Source organism: Lipomyces oligophaga (genome assembly GCF_038497815.1).
Source record: "Lipomyces oligophaga strain CBS 7107 unplaced genomic scaffold V1516scaffold_3, whole genome shotgun sequence".
Taxonomy (NCBI): domain Eukaryota; kingdom Fungi; phylum Ascomycota; class Lipomycetes; order Lipomycetales; family Lipomycetaceae; genus Lipomyces; species [Lipomyces] oligophaga.
The window spans coordinates 633,063-655,882 of record NW_027117787.1 but is presented as its reverse complement, the minus strand read 5'-3'; the positions used below and the strand labels follow the sequence as shown (position 1 = coordinate 655,882).

The 22,820-nt window shown below is 44.3% G+C and overlaps 7 protein-coding genes across 7 annotated transcripts; 4 read left to right on the top strand and 3 right to left on the bottom strand.

Moving 5' to 3' along the window:
* Positions 1–326: 326 nt before the first annotated feature.
* Positions 327–5,738, bottom strand: V1516DRAFT_672932 (uncharacterized protein). The gene is made up of 3 exons (XM_066921821.1): positions 5,477–5,738; positions 4,922–5,413; positions 327–4,872 (listed from the first exon to the last, which is right to left on the bottom strand). The coding sequence occupies exons 1-3, from the start codon at positions 5,656–5,658 to the stop codon at positions 447–449; spliced, it is 5,100 nt and encodes a 1,699-aa protein (XP_066778010.1). The 5' UTR covers positions 5,659–5,738; the 3' UTR covers positions 327–446.
* Positions 5,739–6,153: 415 nt separating this feature from the next.
* Positions 6,154–10,686, top strand: V1516DRAFT_672929 (coatomer WD associated region-domain-containing protein). Its single transcript, XM_066921820.1, has 4 exons — positions 6,154–6,274; positions 6,671–6,720; positions 6,771–6,979; positions 7,036–10,686. The coding sequence occupies exons 1-4, from the start codon at positions 6,257–6,259 to the stop codon at positions 10,416–10,418; spliced, it is 3,660 nt and encodes a 1,219-aa protein (XP_066778009.1). The 5' UTR covers positions 6,154–6,256; the 3' UTR covers positions 10,419–10,686.
* Positions 10,687–11,687: 1,001 nt separating this feature from the next.
* V1516DRAFT_672924 (uncharacterized protein) lies at positions 11,688–12,482 on the top strand (the record flags this gene model as incomplete). Its single annotated transcript, XM_066921819.1, has 1 exon — positions 11,688–12,482. A coding segment is annotated over exon 1 (337 nt), but the record flags the coding sequence as incomplete, so codon positions are not given.
* Positions 12,483–12,515: 33 nt separating this feature from the next.
* On the bottom strand, positions 12,516–14,769 carry V1516DRAFT_259112 (HSF-type DNA-binding-domain-containing protein). The gene is made up of 3 exons (XM_066918813.1): positions 14,540–14,769; positions 14,345–14,489; positions 12,516–14,278 (listed from the first exon to the last, which is right to left on the bottom strand). The coding sequence occupies exons 2-3, from the start codon at positions 14,414–14,416 to the stop codon at positions 12,848–12,850; spliced, it is 1,503 nt and encodes a 500-aa protein (XP_066778007.1). The 5' UTR covers positions 14,417–14,489; positions 14,540–14,769; the 3' UTR covers positions 12,516–12,847.
* Positions 14,770–17,432: 2,663 nt separating this feature from the next.
* Positions 17,433–19,093, top strand: V1516DRAFT_254870 (uncharacterized protein). The gene has a single exon (XM_066918812.1). It carries the CDS (start codon positions 17,634–17,636, stop codon positions 18,861–18,863), a length of 1,230 nt encoding a protein of 409 aa, XP_066778006.1. The 5' UTR covers positions 17,433–17,633; the 3' UTR covers positions 18,864–19,093.
* Positions 19,025–20,398, top strand: V1516DRAFT_254158 (PIN domain-like protein). Its single transcript, XM_066918810.1, has 3 exons — positions 19,025–19,045; positions 19,110–19,195; positions 19,243–20,398. Exon 3 carries the CDS (start codon positions 19,297–19,299, stop codon positions 20,335–20,337), a length of 1,041 nt encoding a protein of 346 aa, XP_066778005.1. The 5' UTR covers positions 19,025–19,045; positions 19,110–19,195; positions 19,243–19,296; the 3' UTR covers positions 20,338–20,398.
* V1516DRAFT_672912 (uncharacterized protein) lies at positions 20,394–22,733 on the bottom strand. Its single transcript, XM_066921818.1, has 3 exons — positions 22,143–22,733; positions 21,911–22,034; positions 20,394–21,856 (listed from the first exon to the last, which is right to left on the bottom strand). Exons 1-3 carry the CDS (start codon positions 22,332–22,334, stop codon positions 20,460–20,462), a joined length of 1,713 nt encoding a protein of 570 aa, XP_066778004.1. The 5' UTR covers positions 22,335–22,733; the 3' UTR covers positions 20,394–20,459.
* Between the last annotated feature and the right edge of the window lie 87 nt (positions 22,734–22,820).

The following is a 22,820-nucleotide window of genomic DNA, read 5'->3' as shown; positions in this document are numbered from 1 at the left end:
TAGGGAAAGTTATTTCAGTTTTTATTGGTCTCTTGCTTTATGTTTTACGAATAATTTCATCTCTACGTGAACTCATGTTTTTTGTTCAGTTTTTTCATTTTGTCGGCGCATCATCACATTTTGTTCAAAAATTATTGGCTGGTCTGTTAAAAGTTTGTTTTGTTTATTTTTCATGTGAATATTTATTGATGATATAATTGTATATACTGTTGTTTCGTTTGGTGCATAAATAAAAGTTTTTGTTTTTGTTAGATAAGTTTAGTTTGTTAGCCTGCTAAGCAGCCTGTACCTCTTTCTGTCTCTTCTTAATGCAGCTTCATTTTTCAAGGAAAAATCTATTCAGTTGTATATTTTAGTACCAATCTATAAAATGGAAAATGCGAATATATGATACAAATTAAAGCACAAAATTAAAGTTAATACAACAGGATGAAACCAGATGTAAGTTACCAGTTCAATTTTGTCAACACATCAAAAACTCCGGTTCCAACTGATGAAGGTCGGCCAACGACTAATCTTGAGCTGGGACTTTCGATATCGTCCACATCATGATTAAGAACTGCCTGCTTCAAGAAATTAAAGGTAGTTTCAAAACTCATTTTCAAAAACGGAGAGGCACTTGCTTCGACACCATGGCGATTAAATGGGAGATAACCACCATCACGAGTCATCATATCTGCAATAAGTTCTAGATGGCGGAAGTTGACCTTAATTCCGTACGGCTCGAAAACTCCGGCAATTTCATTAGCAATCGTATTTCGTGCAGCTTCAACCCCATACACTTCCAAAACAGCTGCAATATTGTTTGATGTGATCCCATTCACATCAATGAAATCATCCTGATCCCACATAGCTTGAAAATTCACTCCCTCTGTAACGAGGAATCGCTTTGTAGATCCTTTGACTGGAGCAGCACGAATACAACGTCCAATGCGTGGAACTTCGCGAACAATCACAGACCTACAAACACTTTCGACAATGTTGATCATCAAAAGCTTCGCGGTATCCGCAGGATACTGAAGTTCAAACTCACACCATTCACCTTTATCGTCATCGAAGTCGAACTTGTAAACATTACCATAATGTGAAGTGACTTCTTCCTGACGTTCCTTGGCACGACCTGATAATAAACGTGGAGTAGGAACAGCTTCCTCGTCTTCGTCATCTTCAGATTTCTTCTGGCCATTTGTAGATTCGCCATACGCAAGTTCGTCTCCGTCATCAATTATATCTTCATCATCCGCATCAACATGCATAGAGGTGAGAGCTTCGGCATCTTCCTCATCGGCATCATCATACGCATCAACTTCCTTTGCGCGTGATTTCAGTCTAGTATCAGTAGCATCGCCATCATCAGCATCATCGTCATCATCATCATCATCATCATCATCATCCTCTGTATCGTCCTGATTCTGCTTTGCAGAGAGCTTATCATTTGTAACATCATCCTTCGATTTGACTGATCGACTAATATCGGCCACTGAAGTACTACTCATAGCTTTCTTCTGGCGTTTGATCTCTTTCGACACAACCGATGTTAACTTTTGCAAAAACTTTGTAGTTACTGCATGCTCCAAGACTTCCCTAGTAACATCATATTCTTGCTCATATTCAACAGCTGGATAAAATCGAACTCGAACTGTATATGCTCTAGCAGCAGCTTCTCCATCTGGTGCAATTCCCGATCGCTCAGTAACAACAACTTCATCAATCAATTCTGAAATCACAACGCGCGCGACACTTTTACTAAACCCATCCGCCTGATCATCAGTAACATCAGGCAGAATAGGTAGCTTCATTTGGGGAGTTTTGATATTGCTACTTGCCGTCATGATAATCTCACGCATCCGTGGAATACCCAGAGTCACGTTAGCAGCGCCGTGACCTGCAAAATGGAAAGTATTTAATGTCATCTGAGTAGATGGCTCTCCAATTGATTGAGACGCAAGAATGCCCACAGCTTCACCCGGTTGAACAAGAGATCTCATATACTTGAGAGTCATCAAAGCCTTAAACATTTTCTCGGTGATACCACTATCAGAATTTTTCGCAAAGAATGAATGTTTTCGCGAACTAGTGTACTCATCCAGTTTCTGTTGGAAAACATCTGACACACTACCCATATATGAACTAGGAGAAAACTTGGAAATTGTAGGATCAAATTTATCAGACTTCCTGAAGACAGGGAGATCCGCTTCCTTATCTGCAAATTTCCGCGCCTTCTTAGCATAAGAGCGAGCAGTCGATTCATCAACAGCCCCTGACAGACCAGAAACTGGGTATTTCTGGATCAAAGAATGGAAATTCTGTGCGCAAAAATCAAAATTCATCAAGTGACTCTCTTGTATAACTTCAATAGCATCTCCGCCATACAAAAACTGGACAAGAGACCCGTCACTGTCACGGACTGTATTATCATATTCGACTTTTACTCCCTCCAGTTGCTTGATTAGACATCGTTGTAAATAACCTGAACGACTCGTTTTGACGGCCGTGTCGATCAGACCCTCTCGACCAGCCATACAATGAAAATAGAACTCCTGAGGTTTGATTCCAGTAAAAAATCTGCTTGCAATGTAGCCGCCAGCCTTTGCTGTAGTATCAAGAGGCCTAAATGAAGGCAAACTCTTTCCACTAATCATGACAGGTACACGACGTCCTTCAAGTGCTTGCTGACCAAGCATACACATGATCTGGGAAAGATTAACGTTCGAGCCTTTGGCACCTGATAACACCATAGACATGAATGAATTTTTGGGGAAAGCTTTCAATGTACCTTCCGGAATACACTTAGAAACGACTTCCGATGTCACAGCATTGACATGCCTCTGGGCGACAGCATCTAAGACCGCAGCTTTTGAGTCATCTCTAAGAATATCTTCCAGCCTACGAAGTAACTCCGAATCATCTTCCTTTGTATCCTCGGGAAGATTAGCTACTTCTAGTGCAGCTTTTGTACCAACATTTTTGGAGCCACTGAGAATATCTACACGCCACTTATTCCCTTCAGAGGTGAGACGCAAATCATCCATACCACAGGTAAAACCTCTGAATTGAACATATTTTGTAAATAGTCGGCCTAATATGCTCAATAATTTTCCAGCAGTAGTTGGCCCATATATCTCGTGTACTGAGTGCACTAAACCAAATTCCGAAGCTCCAAATTGTGATTTGTCCAGGATACCACATAACATCTCGCCATTCATAAAAATAACAGTTCCCTCTTTTGAACCTTCACCCCAGTATTTATCATCAATCTTATCCTTTGAGATGAGATTGAGCCCAGGGCTACCCAATGGTTTTATATTTAATAAGATAGTCGTAATAACCTGCTTACCAGTCCACAATCGCACAGGCTTAAAAATTGCAGGGGGAACTGTTATAATTCTGTTTGTACTAGTATGACCGTCTTCAGGACGAATAGTTCCATAAACCAATTGGTGATATTCATCGCGAGTGAACATAGTATCTTTGTTCGTCATCCAGGTAGCTGTTACAATATGATCTTGAACAAGACCACGTAGAGGCTTTCCAGAGGTTGGCACAAGATACTGAGAATCAGTGTTGGCAAGCATCATCGCTTCAGCACGTGCATTTTCATTCTGTGGAAAATGTAGATTCATTTCATCACCATCAAAATCAGCGTTATAGGCATTGGTATTAGCGTAATGAAGACGGAGCGTTTTTTCACCTGGCAAGACCTTGACACGGTGCCCCATCATGGAGGCCTTGTGAAGTGTAGGCTGGCGGTTCATAATAACAACATCTTGATTCCGGATATGACGATGAACTTTTTTGTTGGTCACTAGCGACCCATAGGATGGGGTCAAAAGTTGATTTGCCAAAGCGGTACGTTGCTCTTTGCTCATGGTGTGGAGAGCTATGAGAGTACCATCTTCCTTTTCAATATGAGTAGCCCCAGGCCATTCAGAAGGACCGTTAATAACGCAGCTGCGCATTTCCTGGAAGTTGTACGGTGTAACTGGCTCAGGATAAGTTAATTTCAAGGCAAACACCGGCGGAAGTCCAATTTCACTAGTTTCAATGTTCGGATCCGGTGAAATGACAGATCGTGCAGCATAGTTAACTCGCTTGCCCATCATGTGCATACGAAATAAACCTTCTTTCTTCTCCAATAACTGCTTAATGCCCGGTGGAGGATTGCGACCACCATTTGCTGTGTTCTTAGAACTGTCTACAAATGCATTTACATCATCCTGAATAGTAACGAACATGTTGGAAAGCTGACGAAGAAGTTGACGGAACTCATTACTCTTACTCAGTAATTTGTCTGATTTCATCTCCTCAAGTTGTTCATTCAAATCACGTATTCTTGTGGTTGCTTGCAAAACCCGCGATAGAAGTTCATTCTGGACAGCCTCATGCGTTTCACCATTCATCTTGGAAGGAGGACGGAATTTTGTCGGTGGAACAAGAATGTACTCCACGAAGAACATATCGGCAGAAACAACATTAGCACCTCCGGAACGTGATTGAAATATCATTTTCATGAGCCCCTTCTCCTTGCGGAATAACCGACGTAGATGGTTGTGGACTTCGGTTGAAAGGACGTATCGCTGACGATTGATTTCAACCTCATTAGATTTAGTGACAGGTTCATTTTCTATTTCCTCTATTTCCTTTTGTTCCGTAATAATTTCAACCTCTTTGTTTGTGGCCGCAGAAGCAGCAGCAGCCGCCGCCGCCGCCGCCTTTTCCTTCAACAACTCAAGATGCCGACGGCGCTGCTCAACATCGTGAAATGCCTCTTGGCGATATCCTCCTTTTGTCTTATTGTTCTGTAATTGGCGACCTCCAAGACTGACTTCGAAAATCTTTGAAGTTCCTTCCTTTCTAAACTTTGATGAAAACCTAGCAAATTAGTGATGAATTCTCCAGTCTTTAGGCAATTCAATCTTACATCCCGCAGTTATCGCATTTTGGTCTCGCCAAGAGAACTTTCATAAGATCATGAATTAAATGTCGACGCATGGAGAGAACAGCCGCGCTCTGATGAATTGGAGAACCATTATTTATGCGAGCAATACTCTGCTGCACAAATTTTTCACGAGCGCGCATGAGCTGCTTAACACCGCCAGAATCCTTCCTCTTAGGTGCTCCATTACCATCTAATGTATTATCTTCCATACCGTCATCTTCGCTATCTTCGTCTATTTGAATATTGTCAAGAGTTTCGCATTCAGACACTAAACTGTGTTGAAGCAATCGTAGCTTGCATTCATATCTATGACTTTCAACACGCTTAAGACGAAAATGATAACAGTATAAACAAGTGCTGCGTAAGAGGATAAACATCTGACTGAAAAACAAAGGATTGAAAACTTCAATAGGAAGACTGATATGTCCAACATGGCCAGGACAGAACCGAGAGTCTAGCCGGCAAGTCGCGCATCTTCAAATATTAGAACCATTCAAACTCGCACATTGCAGAAAAATGTCAAAATTAATAACATACGGTTCTTTATCATAGGCACCGAGTGCGAGATCGTGTAGTCCTCCTGGAATCGGATGACCGAGACTGTCAAATACTTGTGCGTGAGTGATCTGTTTGACCGAAAGATTTCTAATATCCTTAGGAGTCAGGCAGCCAAACTCGACGCTGGATATGACAGACCCCACAGGACTCGAAATATTCATTATGGAGTACTGGCTCGACTATTTTTGACCAATAACCTCTACTTTAACAGGCATCCAGATCCTAAGCCAAACTAAAGAAGATTGAAAATACCACTGAATCCAAAATTTTCTGAATTGGGAGTTCAACTTTTCCCGAACAAAACTGAATTTCTATCTAGGTCCGGGTAACTGAACCGCAGTAAATAGTTCTGAGATGTACGCTTAGGCAGGTACCAGCAAATAATTGAGCACGACAATAATTACTGCACAATTAGTTCTGTAAGGAAATATAAATCACAAATAGTACGGAATTTATAAAAATAAATATCTATCTATTTATCTATCTAATAAATATTAAGCTATTAACCAGAAATAAGTAGTATGGAACGAAAAGTAATATTTGTGATCGAAGTCACATGAGGTCTTCTGTAGTGGGTCACGAAACTGTGAGTTCCGTCGTTCTGGCGTCCTGGCCTCTTCGCATCCCTTTCCTAGACGTAATTCGAACAAATCAATTGGACATCATTGGTTTCTTGGATTACTGTAATTGTTATTCATTGTTCTCAAATTCAATTTCGAGACATTAAGTGACAAAACTGCGACAGAGCTCTGCGCAACCATGCAGATGCTAACTAAGGTACGGACGATGCAGATGAGTGGTATTCTCAAGGCAGTTCTCGATGAATATTTGCTTGCGGAACAATTGGAGAGTGATGCGATATTTTATCCCATTTCATGTTTTGAATGACTGTTCGTTATTGTTTCGGCGCATTCCAGTCCTTTCAATGTGCAATTGAGATTGCTGCTGATGGATCTGGATTAATTACGTTTTTCCTCGTTGTTTGGTAGCATTCAACGCGTATTCCGTTAAGGAACAAACTATATTTGAACTTTGTCCGCAGTTGAATCTTTGTTTGCAGATTATATAACGAATGTTTCAATTCAAGCAAATGGATGCATTGCTTTCCGAAATTCCAAAAGCTAATCGAATGCTTTTTCTCTTGCAGTATTACCGACTACTAATATTACCTAGTTTGAATCGAAGTCTTCACGGGCGAAAGGTGTTGCCTTCCATCCTAAAAGGTATTTACTGAAGTGCATTAAAACAAACCGAATCTAATATTTATTTCAAGACCATGGATCTTGGTGTCTCTCCACTCATCTACGATCCAATTATGGGATTATCGCATGGGTACATTAATCGACAGATTCGAAGAACACGATGGTCCTGTCCGAGGTGTTGATTTTCACAATTCTCAGCCCTTGTTCGTTTCCGGTGGTGATGATTATAAGATCAAGGTCTGGTCGTTGCAGACTCGCCGATGTCTATTTACTCTAACTGGTGAGAATAAAATGCTTGGAGAGCGAAATGCAAAGTATTTTTGTTGACAAATACAGGTCATTTGGACTATGTACGCACTGTATTTTTCCATCATGAATTGCCTTGGATCATTTCGTCATCTGATGATCAGACTATTCGTATCTGGAATTGGCAGAATCGCTCTCAGATCGCTTGCCTGACCGGACATAATCATTACACCATGTGCGCTCAGTTCCATCCTAAGGAGGATTTGATTGTTTCTGCCTCACTTGATCAAACTGTTCGAGTGTGGGATATCTCTGGACTTCGCAAGAAGCACTCGGCTCCTACTACCATGACGTTTGAAGACCAGATATCTCGTGTAAATTCGAACCAGGGTGATATGTTTGGCAATACCGATGCTGTTGTCAAGTACGTTCTTGAAGGACATGATCGTGGTGTCAACTGGGTTGCTTTCCATCCTACGATGCCTCTAATCATTTCAGCGAGTGATGATCGTATGGTTAAACTGTGGCGAATGAGCGAGACCAAAGCCTGGGAAGTTGATACATGCAGAGGACATTTTAATAATGCTACTTGCTGCTTATTTCACCCACATCAGGATTTGATCATATCTGTCGGTGAAGACAAGACCATCCGTACCTGGGATCTGAATAAGCGAACCAGTGTTCAAAGTTTTAGACGCGAATCCGACCGATTTTGGGTTATTGCTGCACATCCTGAAATCAATCTGTTCGCTGCTGGACATGATAGTGGTGTCATGGTTTTCAAACTTGAGCGAGAACGTCCAGCAAGTACCCTATATCAGAATGTATTGTTTTATATCAACAAGGAAAAGCAACTTCGCACATACGAATTTGTTCGAGAACAAGAGAGTTTGCCACTGCTCTCTTTAAAGAAACTTGGCAACCCTTGGATTCCACCTCGAAGTCTGTCATATAATCCTGCTGAGCGTGCTGTTTTGGTGACATCGCCTGCTGAAGGTGGCATATATGAACTTATTCGACTTCCTCGCGAAGCTGCTGGTGCAGTGGAACCTTCGGATGCACGGAAGGGACCTGGTAATTCAGCTGTCTTTATTGCTCGCAATAGATTTGCTGTGTTTACCAAGTCTACTCAGTCTATTGAAGTGAAGGATTTGTCTAACGCAACGACAAAAACTGTCAAGGCGCCTACGACCGTCAATGATATCTTTTACGGCGGTACCGGCTGTTTGCTATTGTTTGGCACAACGTCTGTGGTCTTGTACGATATTCATCAAAATAAGACTATTGCTGAGATTGCCATCAACGGAGTAAAATATGCATCTTGGTCCAACGATGGCCAGCATGTTGCTCTGCTTGGAAAGCATACAATTACAATTGCGACGAAAAATCTGGAACTCGTTTGCTCGTTGCACGAGACCATTCGAATCAAGAGTGCCACATGGAGTGAGAACGATGTCGTGATTTATTCGACTCTGAATCATATCAAATATACGCTACTAAATGGTGATAATGGAATCGTACGTACACTTGAGTCAACTTTGTATTTGACTCATGTCAAGGGACCCATTGTCTATTGCCTCGATCGTCGAGGAAAAGTTTTGAAGTTACCCATCGATCCTACAGAGTATCGATTCAAGAAGGCACTTGTGAACAAGAACTACGAAGAGATGCTCAGAATTATAAAGACATCGAATCTCGTTGGGCAGAGTATCATTTCTTATCTGGAAAAGAAAGGATTTCCGGAGATCGCCCTTCAGTTCGTACAGGATCCGCAGACCAGATTTGATCTTGCTATCGAATGTGGAAATTTAACTGTAGCACTTGAAATGGCGAAGGAGCTTGAGAAGCCAGCGTTGTGGTCAAAGCTTGGAACTGAAGCTTTAGAGCACGGGAACCATGAAATTGTTGAATTAGTTTATCAGAAGCTTCGCAGTTTTGATAAGCTCTCTTTCTTGTATCTCATTACGGGTGATAAGTCGAAGCTTGAGCGAATGGCAAAGATTGCTGATCATCGAGGAGATTACAAAGCCAAGTTTCAAAGCTCTTTATTTTTGTCTGATGTCGAGTCACGTATCCAGATGCTTCGAGAAGTAGACATGGGGGCTTTAGCTTATGCCACGGCAAAGTCTAACGATTTAGAAGAATTAGCTCAGGAGATTTTAGAATCTGCTGAGCTGAATGAAAGCCAAGTTAAACTGCCTAGCTTTGGCGCACCATTTATTGGTCCAGAAGTCAAGAACGAGACATTCAGAAAGAACCTTGAGCTGAAAAAGACTGAGCCGTCTTACTTCGAGAAAGTATTACTCGGCCAGGTTGAGGCATTGACCCTTGAAGATAAGGCTGAGACTTCAGTTACGAATGACGAAGCCAGTGGATTTGGAAATTTTGATGAGATCACGGAAGACGAGTTTGCACCCAAGATCGAAGATGATGAGTTTGAAGAAGATGGAGGTGGTTGGGATATTGACGAGGAATTGCTTGACGTCGATGAAGGGGAGGTCAATGGAGAGGGTGGAAATGATACCTCTGCTAGTTTGATTGCAGGCGGTAGTGCGGTATCGGAAGCCGATATGTGGACACGGAATTCTCCGGTTCCTGCGGACCATGTTGCAGCCGGATCTTTTGAAAGTGCGATGCAGCTTCTTAATCGCCAAGCAGGAGTTGTTAATTTTGTGCCTTTGAAAACTCGCTTTTTGGAAGTTTATCAGGGTTCGAAGGCTTATCTGCCAGGAAACGAGGGTATGCCGAACTTGACCATGTATATTTGCAGGAACAAGGAGGAAACGAGCGAGTCAAAGGTTTTACCCAACATTGCACGACCGCTATCTGATGTTTCGTCGACAAGCCTACAAGAAGCATACAAGCTTGTTCGTACAAACCATCTAGAAGAGGCCGTGGCGAAGTTCCGATCGATACTGTATGACATCGTTGTGTCAGCGGTAGGCAATGCGGCGGAGGCCGAGGAGGCACGACAGCTGATCGATATTTGCCGAGAGTATATACTTGGTCTTTCTGTTGAACTTGAAAGACGCTCACTACCTGAATCCGAAGTGAAACGGAATCTTGAGTTAGCGGCTTATTTTACGAAGGCCAAGCTTCAGGGAGTTCATGTTCACAATGCTCTCCAGGTAGCGATGTCTCAGTCGTTCAAACATAAGAACTACAGCTCAGCGTCGCGGTTTGCAGCACAGTATCTGGAGCTAGTGTCGAGTGGGCCTAAGGCCGAGCAAGCACGTAAGATCAAGTCGCGAGCAGATCAGATCGGTACAGATGCAATCAAGATTGAGTATGACCAATATGCGGAATTTGATATTTGTGCTGGAACGCATACTCCCTTGTATATGGGGGCACCTTTTGTGGAAGACCCGCTCACGAAGGCCAAGTACCATCCTGAATTTAAGGGTAAATTGTGTTTAATTTCAAAGATTTCAGCGATTGGAGCGCCGGCCTCGGGACTCCGATTATTTGCATAAATTTATTTATTATAATTGTTATTCTACTTTTTTTTTATTGTTTTCGAGTGCTAAGTTTGAGTTGAGATGATGAAAAAAATTCAAAATCAAAATTTATATAAAATTGAACTAGAATTGTTTTGCAAGTTGTTTGCAAGTTATTTTGTTACTATTTTACTTTATTGCAAGTTTGTATATCGTATATCACGAATGTATAGATATTAATCTAGTCTAAAGAGATTGTATTTGGCAGGAGTAGAACAAACTAAGAAGGGCGGTAAAATATGAACTAGTTGAGTTAGACTGAGCCGAACCAGGACTAGTTTTAGTTTTGGATTTAGATTTATTCCCTTCGCGTTTCTTTTTTTTTTTTTGTTTTGCAAGAATCGGATTATAGATCAAGACCTTAAGCGATAGGAACAAGACATTCCGCGATTAGACTACATTTTTCTCGCGGCTGTCGCCGTAAACCTAACTCAACTTTACGCACACAATTGAAAGGTGGGTGTGAATAAGGGTGGACCAAGCAACAATGCCGTTTGCTTGTGCGGATATAAGGCGGCCCTAACGAGAAGTCATAATAAGATTACCCAAGACTGCCAGAGGCAAGTGACAAGTGGAAGTTTTATTCTCCTGGTCAGTTTCTATACTTCAGAATTCCTCTTTGGCGATGGAAAAAAACGGTCTGGTTAGGTTGGCACTAGTGGAGGTGAAGCAATAGACTGTGAAGAAGCTCAGATTATTGTGGTTTAGCCAAGTCACCGAGTTTTACGACGTAAATTGCACGAGAGAACGGGTAACTTTCTTGGAGACATACTGCTGGCGGTCTGGATTGTACTTTGAGAAAGAAAATTGGCTGGGGAAAGGGGGACGTGTTTTTGTTGAGTTTATCTCGCGAATCGGAAATTGATCTATGTATGCTCATACCTACAAGTGCAGAAAGGGGGATCTTTCAGTTATGGTAGTAACATCGGCTCTTCTGTCACGTACTGGTTGAAATGACTGTGGCCAGGCGTACGTAGACATTCCGAAATCTGCATTATAATAAAATAGTAGATGTATCTTGTTTTTTTGAGTTGTGGCGAGCAGAACCTGTAACTACTGCCTTCGGCATGAACAAGGAGTCCTACAACCGAAACCTGGCAAAAAAAAATTCCTCGCGGAGCTGCTGCGCTCCCGTGTCATGGGAAAAGTTTAATTGTCTAAACGACGACAGCAGAATCTAATCTGATTAACTTTAATTGTCCCCTTCAGTAGACCTGACTACGGCATAGAGAGGCGTCGGCGGCGTCGGCGGCGAGGATGGCTAGCTGCTAAATATTGACTTGGACTGACGGAAAGAGATATTTGTTTTTTTCTATCTTGTTCGATTTTGGCGGAAAACGGAAAGAAGGAACAATAGAGGGTAACCAGATGCGCGCCGGCTTTGATAATTGAAATGACTATATGTTCATGTTTAACGGACATATAATCTGATGCACGATTATATATTATGCTATTCTATTTTATATATTCTTTACTCTATAGTGTACCCAGTCAAATGCTATTGTATCTCCATGCATGCTATATATTATATCATATCCATACTTTCCCGCATTCCCACTCTTCCTCGTGACTCGGTTACCGGTCTGTCCTCTGCACAATCACAGAGCCCTAATTTTACTCCACTCCGGTTGTTCTCGGAATCAACATTTTTTATTTATTTTCGTATGGGTCCTTGCAGCATCGGCCAATTTCCGTTTCCTTCTCCGTGGCTGGCTTGCACCTACTTGGATACGCCTTTCTGACTACTCACAGGATGGAACTGCTGAATCTGATAATTGTGGTTGCCTCTCTCCCTCTCACGCTCTTTCCGTGGGTCTTAACAAAAATTCTCATTCCGCGCAGATCGATCTAATCTGATTAGATCTTCCGTGATTTTGATTTTTTGATTATTCGACCATTTGAGAGCTTAATCTTAGTTAACTCTGGCGAAATCAAGTAGACATCTGAAGTAATACATTTTAATACTCCAGGAAAAGTATACAATAAGATAACTGTAGTCACATCTATTATACAAGAGCAGTAAATCAAGCCGAATCAAGCAAAAAAAGACAATTACATCACTTCAAAACAACAATAAAGTCGACCTATTTAAAATTTCAAATCCGTCCCTAAAACAAACACAAAGACTAAACTGGAATAAAGGAACAACAAACATGGCATTACGCAGTCGTACCGTGACTACTTATAAACAGAATAATCAAAATCAGTAGAATCATACTTGTTCACAGCATATCGTTCGTTCTCTAACTTTTCGTTTAAGCAATGATTATTCGACCAGTGAATAATATATAGTTGTTCAAGGAGTGGATGTTAATACGACACACATATACAAATCTCAAAACCGTTCAGATTACTCGTAGACGATCTTCTTTCTAGTTCAGTTCTTGATCAAGCATGAAACAGATCTAGATCTCCTTCATCTCCTTCAAATGAATTAAATGCTTATCCAAAATCTCATACAGATTCTCCTTCGTGAATGGCTTCGCAAGGACATCGTTCATGCCATGCGAATAATAAGTAATCACATCATTATTCGATACATTGCCAGTCATCGCGATAATCGGCGTCAGCGGATCAAACTGGCGAATCAGACTAGAGGCAGACACTCCATCCAAATGTGGCATCACAATATCCATTAGTACCATATCATACTTTGACATGTTCATTTTGTTCACGGCTGCCAGTCCATCTACCGCGATATCGGCCTCACATCCGAAAATCTGTAAAAACTTGGAACTGACTCTCCGACTCGTAGCGTCATCTTCAACAAGCAGCACTTTCGGCGGAACAGCCCAGTTATGGGCATATGGATGAGCGGAAGGGGACTTGGACGATCGACGCCTCACATATTCGCTTCCTGATTGGCTTGACTTCACTGGCTGATCAAGATCCATCATCGACGCAAAATCATTATCCGGTAAGCTCTCCTCAGTAGTACTATTTGCATCTGAATGAATACCTTGTTGATGCTGCTGTTGTTGATGATGTTGTTGTTGCTGCTGTCCAGGCTGCGAGACAGCCACTTGGGTCGGGAGTGAAACCAAGGACGGTGATTGGCCATCCGGAGACTTGTTTGGACGACCATTTTTGTGAAACTGCTGCTGCTGCATATATAACTGCGAGGAAGTAGATGAACTGACGACTTGCACACGTTTTGCAAGCTCGGAAAGATAATCTAGATTTGTATCAGAAGACGTGCCCTGGGTAGACTGAGCAGCAACACTTTGATGCAGGCCGAGTCCGTCAAATCCGGTTGCTGAGGCATGAGAGAAATCCACATTTCGGGTTGCCGGATTTGTCGGACCTTGTGTTGATGTTGAGGACTGGCCAGATGCTGAAGGTGCGGTGGACGGGTTAGAGGAGGAGGTCGCTCGCGCACCTGCTACTGCCGATACAGTCTGCAAATGCGACAACATTGAGCGAATAAGCTCATCGCGCGCTTCGTTCGAGCGCTGCATCGTAACCATGGTGTTGAGAGTTGACTCGTAATTCGCTGTTAGTGACTCTAGATGCTTTGTTAGAAGCGCATGTGACGACTTGAGATACTCGATTTCCGAGTCGAGCTTGATAATGTGCTCTGAACTCGATGAGTCTTCTTGATGCTGGGCGCGACGCGGTGCCGGCGCCTTGCGCTTAATATTATCTAGCTGTGTTTTGTTGTGTAATTGGAAATCCGGATGTTTGAATTCCCAGGCGCTTTCGCCATATGGGCAGCCACCGCCTTCATCGGTCGAACGCACCTTATGAAAGTCGTATTTGTTCAATTGGCGCACAAAGGAGGCAAAATTACTGTGCTTGAAATGCCGAGGAAGAATGCTCTTTGTAAACTCGTTCGTCTAGAGGAGACAAAAAATTGGCATGTGAGCAGATGGAGCTAGAAGACAAACACAACAAAAACCGACCTCTATAACAACAAAGCTGTCGCCTGCGTCGCTCCAGCGAACGATATTTCTGTAGGAGGGATCCTCAAGCATTCTGATTGAGTAGGTTAGCAGCCGGCGGAGAAGAAGTAGAAACAGAGGGCACGCACTTGAAGAGCTTTTTGACCTGGAAGATTGGGTTAGCGGGAAGAACGTCAAGCGAGCGGACAGACATACGAAATCAGAGGAGGAAGACATTGCAGCAGAAGATCCGGGGGCCGTGTGGGAATAATCAGTCATTGCGGTGTCCACAGACAGACCGAGGAAGGGAGAGGAGGCGGTAAGGAAGACGTGAGATCAGACGCGTGAGAGAAGACGAGCCGAGCAGGAACGAAACAGAGGGAGCGAAAGACAGACGGATATGCTACGCTAGGAGGATCCGGCCGAGGGGGGGCATTGACATAATGGAGAGAGAAGAGAGCTAGAGAAGGAGGACGAGGACGAGGAGAAGAGAGGAAGGATATTTGGGAAGACAAAGGAACTTTTCGGGAAGAACAAGGAGGAGGACGACGAGGACAGAGGCAGAGAACGGAAACGAAGAGAAGATGTAGGGGGAGGAACGTGAGTGAGTGGGAGAGTGAGAGCGGAGGGGGCAGACGGCGACAGGCTGGTTTTTGTTGGTCTAGTTGACGAGACTTGGGGGGGGGGGGAGGGTGGCAGCTTTGGCGTTTGAGTTGGATTCCTTCTGTGGATTTCGGTTTTTTTTTTTTTTAATAGAAACGATATTGCATTTGACAGAGAACAGAGATGCTATGCAGGAGTTTGACGACAGAATTAAGAAAAAATTTGAGCTGCGAATGGGTAGGAAATGCGAGCGAAAGTACTTGGGTACAGAGAGACAAGCACGTAACGAGCTGTACGGGCGAACTGAACTGTGGGAGTACAGTGGCCGGAGAAAGTAGTACAGAGAGGGCGACAGAAGCAGCGTAGCCAGCACCCAGCTTGGCCTTTGGACAGGCCCAAACCGCTCTGCAGCAGTTGCTCACGACGGCGCGCAAAGACCATCCATCCATCAGTCATTCATCGCGCGATCATCTGATAAGCCGCTCGAGGACCCGAGTCAGCGATGGTCTAGACCGCGGTCGATTTTGTGTTCAGGGTGAGGGCGAGGGCGAGAGCGAGGTCGTGCCGGCGATCGTGCGATTCGAATGTCTTTTGGTGTTTGTTCTTGCTTGTCATGGGCGGACGAGCCATGCGAACGTCGAGAGGTGTTTTGTTTCTATTTCTTGGTGCGGGAAAAGCGGAAGAGTGCGCTGAGTAGTGAGTGGACCAAGGGTGGTGGATAGATACAGCAGGATTTTGAGTGTGTGTTGAGTGTGTGTTGTGCGTGTGTTGTCTGTCTGTATGTATTGTATGTATGAACAGCAGTTTAGCTAGTGGATCTGGGTACGACTACAGTTCTGCAGTTCTGCAGTAGCAGGGCTTATAATCTCGTCAATTTGATCTGTTGATTGAGTACATACGTAGTTTTTTTTCTTAGTCTACTTTTAAGTGCAATGCTGCGCTGGGCTGCGCTTGCGCTGCCCATATTGCTGGTTCTGATCTTGGTTCTGCTGCTGGCCTTTTGCTTGTGTGCCCTGCTGAACAAGAGCAGCTCCACTAGCCCCGCACCCGCACGCGCACGCGCACCATAACAGACCTCGGACCGAATACGTCCAGCACTGTGTGCAGTTGACCGTTCGCACCGAAAGACTGCCGACTGCCTCAGACACGGCAGATGTGCCAGGTGGTGGATTCGGATCTGATAAAAAGTTTTCCCTGGAGCCTTTCTCCATCGTCGCCCTCAGCCCTGACTGTCACAGTATGCGACAGCCAGACAGCCAGACAGGGCCCACCTCATAGTGCAGTGCAGTGCCCACAAGCCAGCAGTGCGAGTCGGCAGCGTGAGCCGACAATAAGTTGGGTGCTCTTGCTGGATAAGCTTGCGGATTAAGCTTGCGCTCGCGGGAAAATCAGCCTGCTGGCTCTCGATCCCGACAAAGAAGAGTCTTGTAGCAGAGACCCTTTCCGCCCCGCCAGCATGGCGTCCCGCGGTCCTGCCGGACTTCCCATCGCCTGTACCACCGCCACACAGTTTAGTACATCTCTGGCGAGCTGGCCAACGTGATGTCTAATTAATCGCGATGAGATAACTCTGATCTTTTCCGTGCAACATGCATATACTGCCGTACAGTCAGTCAGACAGTCAATCAGTCCCGCGCTCTCTCGGCCAACCAGCCAGCCAACTAACCAGCCGGTTAGTTGCGGGCTGCCCTACCGCTCCTGTCTGTCTGTCTGGTTGCCTTTCTGTATGTATGTAAGTTTGTCTGTCTGTCTGTCTGTCTGTCTGTCTGTCTGTCTGTAATACTCGCTCCGCCCCTTCCGATACTAGTCATCTATTTCAGACCGTAGACGGGATCTTCCTTTACATACGCCCTCGCAGACTCCCCTCAATCTTATCTCGACTGTAGCCTCTTTTGTTTCGTTCTTCAACTCTCCCGCAGTCCCACTGACGCACTGTGCGGCACTGTACCCACAGTAGTCAATAGTCTGTCGAACGTCAGTCAGATGTCTGCTCCTATCTGCACGTCGTCTCTCGAGCGACTGAAATCAGATCCACACAACAATGCAGGTGAGACAGGCACACGACATTGTTCATCTTCTCAGCGGCCCTTTCCGCTCTCCATGGCCACTAAGTCGCGTTTCAGCTCCTACTAGCTACGCGTGTTCTTCTCGCCGCTCCACTCGTCCCGAATCCCACACACCATCCCCACTATGGACGCGCTCTCTATGCACTTTCTCCTTTCTACCTGTTCTTGTCCTTCAGCTGTCATCCGCAAATCGCAACACCCTTCTATTAAAGTCTCGTCCAGCTCCAACCTGTCCCCCCACTTTCATGCCGTCACTCGCTTCCCTCCAGACCTCAACCCACAATCTACTGTTCTGCCAGTTCTGCTAGTTATGCTTAGTAATGGATTACATGAAACCCTAATATACCGGCAAGTTTCTGGCTGAGATCCCGAAGAGGTGATTCAGAATGCCGAAATGTCCCAACAAGTGTTGTTATTATGATCCCACGCAATATTCAACAATGCATGAATCCATTGTTCACAGTCAGACCAGGTTGATCTCTGTACCGTGCAGGCAAATTTTCTGATTTTTTAAATAATTACTGCATGACATAGTCTTGAATTGTGCCGTACTCCTTCAGTTACAGTTCAGTTCGCAGCAGCATCTGGCGTTGTGATCTGCCACCTAGCGTTCACACTTACCGCTTTCCTTTCAACAAGCCATGGCTCCTCCAGAACCTCTTAATTCAAATTACAACGAAACAATTCTCGAGCTATGGAATTACGTTTTGTATCCGAGCAATGGGACTCTTTCTAATGTCACAAACTGTTATCTTTCTTTTGGTAGCTACCAGCCGGTCATTTACGACGACGGATATGTCAATGGAACTACCTGCAATTCGCCCTATTATCCCATCCGAGCCCGCGGTGGAATTGGCATTGCTCTCGGAGTTATGGCCACCGCTTTATTTCCGCTCACACTGACCAATCTGACTCGTCTGGGGCGTCGCCTTACAAAATATGAGCACCGCTCGTTTCGCATCATCAGTCGTCGCTGGCAGTGGTACTGGCTCATCGTCATCCATGCGCTCTGCATTGCTGCAGGCTTCATGTCCATTGACATTGATCGGAGCTATCTACAAGGTGTTGCCTTGACTTCCTTTGGTGCCATATTTACAACCATCTGTCCCTCATGCATTGCTGCTGTATGGGAAATGGTTCGTCACTGGTGTTCTTTTGAGGAACGCAGATATGTCGAGGACGATCCATTCCACTACCGTTCAGGTGACAAAAGATCACATGTGCATCTTGTGATGCCAATTGTGTTCTACCTCTTTGATTTCCTGTTTTTCCTCTTGACAATTTTGCGCAATTGGGGTGCCATGATCAAATACGACTATCAGTTCGCGATTGATGTGCGATGGAAAGTCGGCGTCTTCTGTGGAATAGTGGCATATTCCTTCATCTTCATACAAATATACATTACGTACAAGTTCTATCGTCCGCAGCGTCTTCCGCGCAGGGTCCCCTTAGCACTTTTGGGTCTCGCCGTAATGATTGGCTACAGTATCACATCCAGTTTCAAAATATCGTTTTCGCCTTTCAATCCGGATTCCAACATTATCTGTGTCGGCGTTTGGGGATATCTTCCGATCGTATATCTTATTCTTGTTATGAATTTGTGCGCCATTCACCAGGTCAACGATGATTTAGTAATCAAAGCCGAGCGCGATATACGTGACCGCGCGCGCGACCAGGAGGTTATGAATTCCGTTGTGGTTCGCGAAACTACAGACTCCTCGGATGTCACAATCACATCTGATTATTTGTCGTCCTCCTGTCCACAAAAATCTTACACAGTTGCCGAGATTCGCGCTATTGCGCGATCTAATGAACTCGCACGAAATATGGAACGAGTAATTGAAGTAGAAAATGAGAAAGGATGTACATAAATTCTAGTTTTGTTTCAATGTGATGGCAATGATCTACAGTGAGGGTTTGACCTGACTAAGTCAAACACGTATTAGGTAATCGTGCACGTGTTGAAGACTCGATTGGCTCGACGCGTCTACGCGTATTAATTTATTTCTGAGCCATATTCAACTCAACAGCGACAAAATCATGGGAATCAAAGGTATGTAATATATAATAAATAGTAATTAAGGAGCTATTGTTGACAAAAATTTTGAATTGAATAGGATTATATCAAACGATTGCAGACAATGCGCCGGCGTCGATCAAAAATTGCGAGATCAAATCCTTTTTCGGTCGGAAGGTTGCGATTGTAAGTAAAAATCGACAGCGAAATTGCAATAATTAACGAAAAATCAGGATGCGTAAGATGAATATATTACTGTTTTGAGTAGTACTTATTAGATCAGATCGATGTCATTATATCAATTTTTGATTGCAGTTCGCCAGCAAGATGGTCAGCAATTAATGAACGAAAGCGGAGACACGACTTCACATCTGATGGGCATGTTTTACCGAACGTTACGGATAATCGATAATGGCATTAAGCCTGTCTACGTATTTGACGGGCATCCACCGCACTTGAAATCTGGTGAACTTGCGAAACGTTTTGTTCGACGAGAGGAAGCGGTCAAACAGATTGAAAAAGCCAAGGAAGATGGAGATGCTGCGGCCGTGGATAAGTTTACGCGGCGGACGGTTCGGGTGACCCGAGAGCAGAACGAAGAGGCAAAACAGCTTTTAAAGTTAATGGGCATACCATACGTCGATGCACCATGCGAAGCAGAAGCTCAATGCGCAGCACTCGCGAAAGCCGGGAAAGTTTTTGCAGCAGCATCTGAGGATATGGACACGTTATGTTTCGAGACGCCAGTTCTACTCCGCCATTTGACCTTTTCCGAGCAGCGCAAGCTACCCATCTCTCAGGTCACTTTATCATACGCCCTATCCGGTCTGGAGCTCACTCGAGCCCAGTTCGTCGACTTATGCATACTACTCGGCTGCGATTATCTCGAACCAATCAAGGGTATTGGTCCGGCGACTGCGCTTAAACTGATCAAAGACCATGGCTCGCTTGAGAAAATTGTTGAGTTTATCGATTCTTCCGCCAATTCAAGATACAAGATTCCCGATCCTTGGCCGTACCAAGACGCCCGCGAACTGTTTCTCAACCCGGAAATACAGGATCCCCAGAATATCGAACTTCAGTGGATCGAGCCTGATGTACCGGGTTTGGTAGACTTCCTAGTCACCCAGAAGGGATTTAATGAGGAACGTGTCCGGTCCGGTGCAGCCCGACTATCGAAAAACTTGAAAACCGCTCAGCAGGGAAGACTAGATGGGTTTTTTAAAATCACTCCAAACCCAAATGCTAATTCCATTGCTACCGCAAAAAGGAAAGCAAATGATTTGAAATCCAAATCGAAACCGGATTTGAAGAAGAAAAAGCGTTGAAGTTCGTGGTCACCGGGCTCTCTTACATTCTACTATATCATCAGATTTCTAATTCAACACAGTTTATGTAACATATCATGCCATTCAAAATAAATTTCTTCCATTTACTAATTCTAATTCTATCATTCTCCGTCCTCGATATGCTGCATTCTCATACGGTCCACTTGTTCTTGTAGCATACTCAAATCAGCTAACAGATCTGGAACTGCGTCGTCTTTGTCGGTCTTGGAAATAAAAGATTCCGAAACGTCCTCTGGGATGTTCTTCTCTGGAAGAATTTCTGAACTTAGTTTCGAAATTGGCGCAGAAGCACTTTCAAGTTGCGTTGAAGACAGCGTATGTGCTGGCGGTGGTGGAGGGGGTCGAGATGTATGAGGTATTATAGCTGCAGATGTGGTGGCCGCATTTGACACTGCACCTAGACTTGATTCTCGTGCATGCCCTTTTCTTCTTGTCGGCGGTGGTGGTGGTGGACGAGGGCCATGCCCACTCCTTTCAGAATTTATAGTCTGTGATCCTTTAAGCGAAATAGATTCTTGCCCAGCCGCTACTACAACTGGCGCCGTAATAACGCTCTGCAGTGCCGGACTAGAAACAGACGCGTTAAACAGCGGCTCGTCAAAAGCAGCATCAAATTCATTCTGTGAAAAAGCCTGCTTGATGTTATGTGTTTGCGGACTCTCGCCCGATCGTCGTCCGAATATTTCACCACTAACAGGTGTAGCCATATTTGCTTGCGCACCACCAGATTTCCGGGGTGGTGGTGGCGGGGGGACAGGCCGTCGACTATATTTCTCCGATGATTCTCCTAAAGCTCGTCCAGGTTCTTTGAGTCCAGTTTCTTTGGAATCAGGCACATTTGTGTGAGTGGGCATTACGAGATAGTGCTGCGACTTGACAGTATGAATGCTAAGATGCCGCTTGAATGCGTCATCACTGGAACTGGGCGAATCATCAACTGGTGCATTCGAAACATCCCCAATGACTAGTTTAGGTGTACTAGGAGTGTAGTCGGCGGGCTCTGTAGAATAGGTAGGATCCTCATTAGAGGCTGAGGAAGACGAATCATCGTCATCTTCAATCTCAATAGCTGTAGGATACGACTCAATTGACTGCGGTTCGTCGATAGAAAATGAAACCGACTGTGAACCAGAAGCTTCTGATTTTTTCTCCCGATTTGACTCTGAAGATTTTCGAAGACCAGTATCTTGTCCTAATAACAACGAAGTAAATGCATCGAAAGCTTGCTGATCATTGGTCACTTGCGGGTCACTACCACTAACTTTGCGTTCCATGCTCGGTGCATTAGAAGGACTACGGGAAGTATCCAAAGACCGTCGGAATGGATTTGCAGACGCTGGTGAGGTTGATAAAAAGGGTTCAGACTGAGAAGCATTCGGCGAAGACTGTGAGTTCGGATCAGAAAATGATGACTGTGTGGTCAACGACGGAGTAGCCACGGGCTCTATATCAACGGGAGGCTTGCTAGGCCCATCAGAAATTATTTTAGGAACCGGCGCTGGAAAAAAGCATTAGTAATCGTATTTAGCGGAGAAATAGATCAAATCGGTACCCTGTTGGAAAACGAGCTCTCGTGACGGTTCATGACCTGCAACAACGTGTCCAATCAACCTCATGAACGCAAAAAACTCTCCTTTTTCCAGAGTGCTCAGTGGACTTTCAAATACATCAAAAATCTAGTACCAGATGATTAATACATCGACTCAGATCAAAAGCTGTGCTGTTCGCTGGATAGGCAAAGTAAAGACTCAACTACAAAGCAAACGTAATGCCAGCTGACTCACCTTCCATTTATCTTGTTCCGAAATGCCGAAACGATCTGCAAAAACCAACATATCATCCAAGGTGAGCGTTAAATGGCCAGAAGGCACAAGTTCAGTGAACCATTTAGGATATACCCTGTACTCGTTTGACGAGAGCGCAGCAGATACGAGATAGACCCGCCTGTTGTCTTCTTCATCTGAAAAACTATCCATTGAATTAATTTATATGTCAAGATAAAAATTTAATATCTGTTTCTTTGGAGTGATAAATGAATATTAGCGGAAACTTGTACCAGAGCCTAGAGTGCGATTCCGATTGTCGGGCTGACAGTCTCGTAGCTGCCAATGCTTGATCTGACAGTGATCTCGGCCTGACGTGGGATGACCCTTAGCTGATCTTGAATCTCTTGACACGATCTTGTTGCACCAATTGCAGACTCCGCAAACTCGCGAATACGATATTGGACACAAAGAACCGGTTCAATTCCGTACAATTCGAGCAAATCACCACTGAAAGTAGCTTGTCGCTGTTCGTAGCTATCGCCTTCTCCACTGCTGAGATATAGCTCCTAGACCTCCAGTACACGACCCTTGAGCCGTCATCTTAGAGCCCTGCCAAATGAGCCGCTTACACGTGACTATAATCACAAGCCAGCCAAAACTAGAGGATCATCTGTTCGATATTACATCAATGCAATG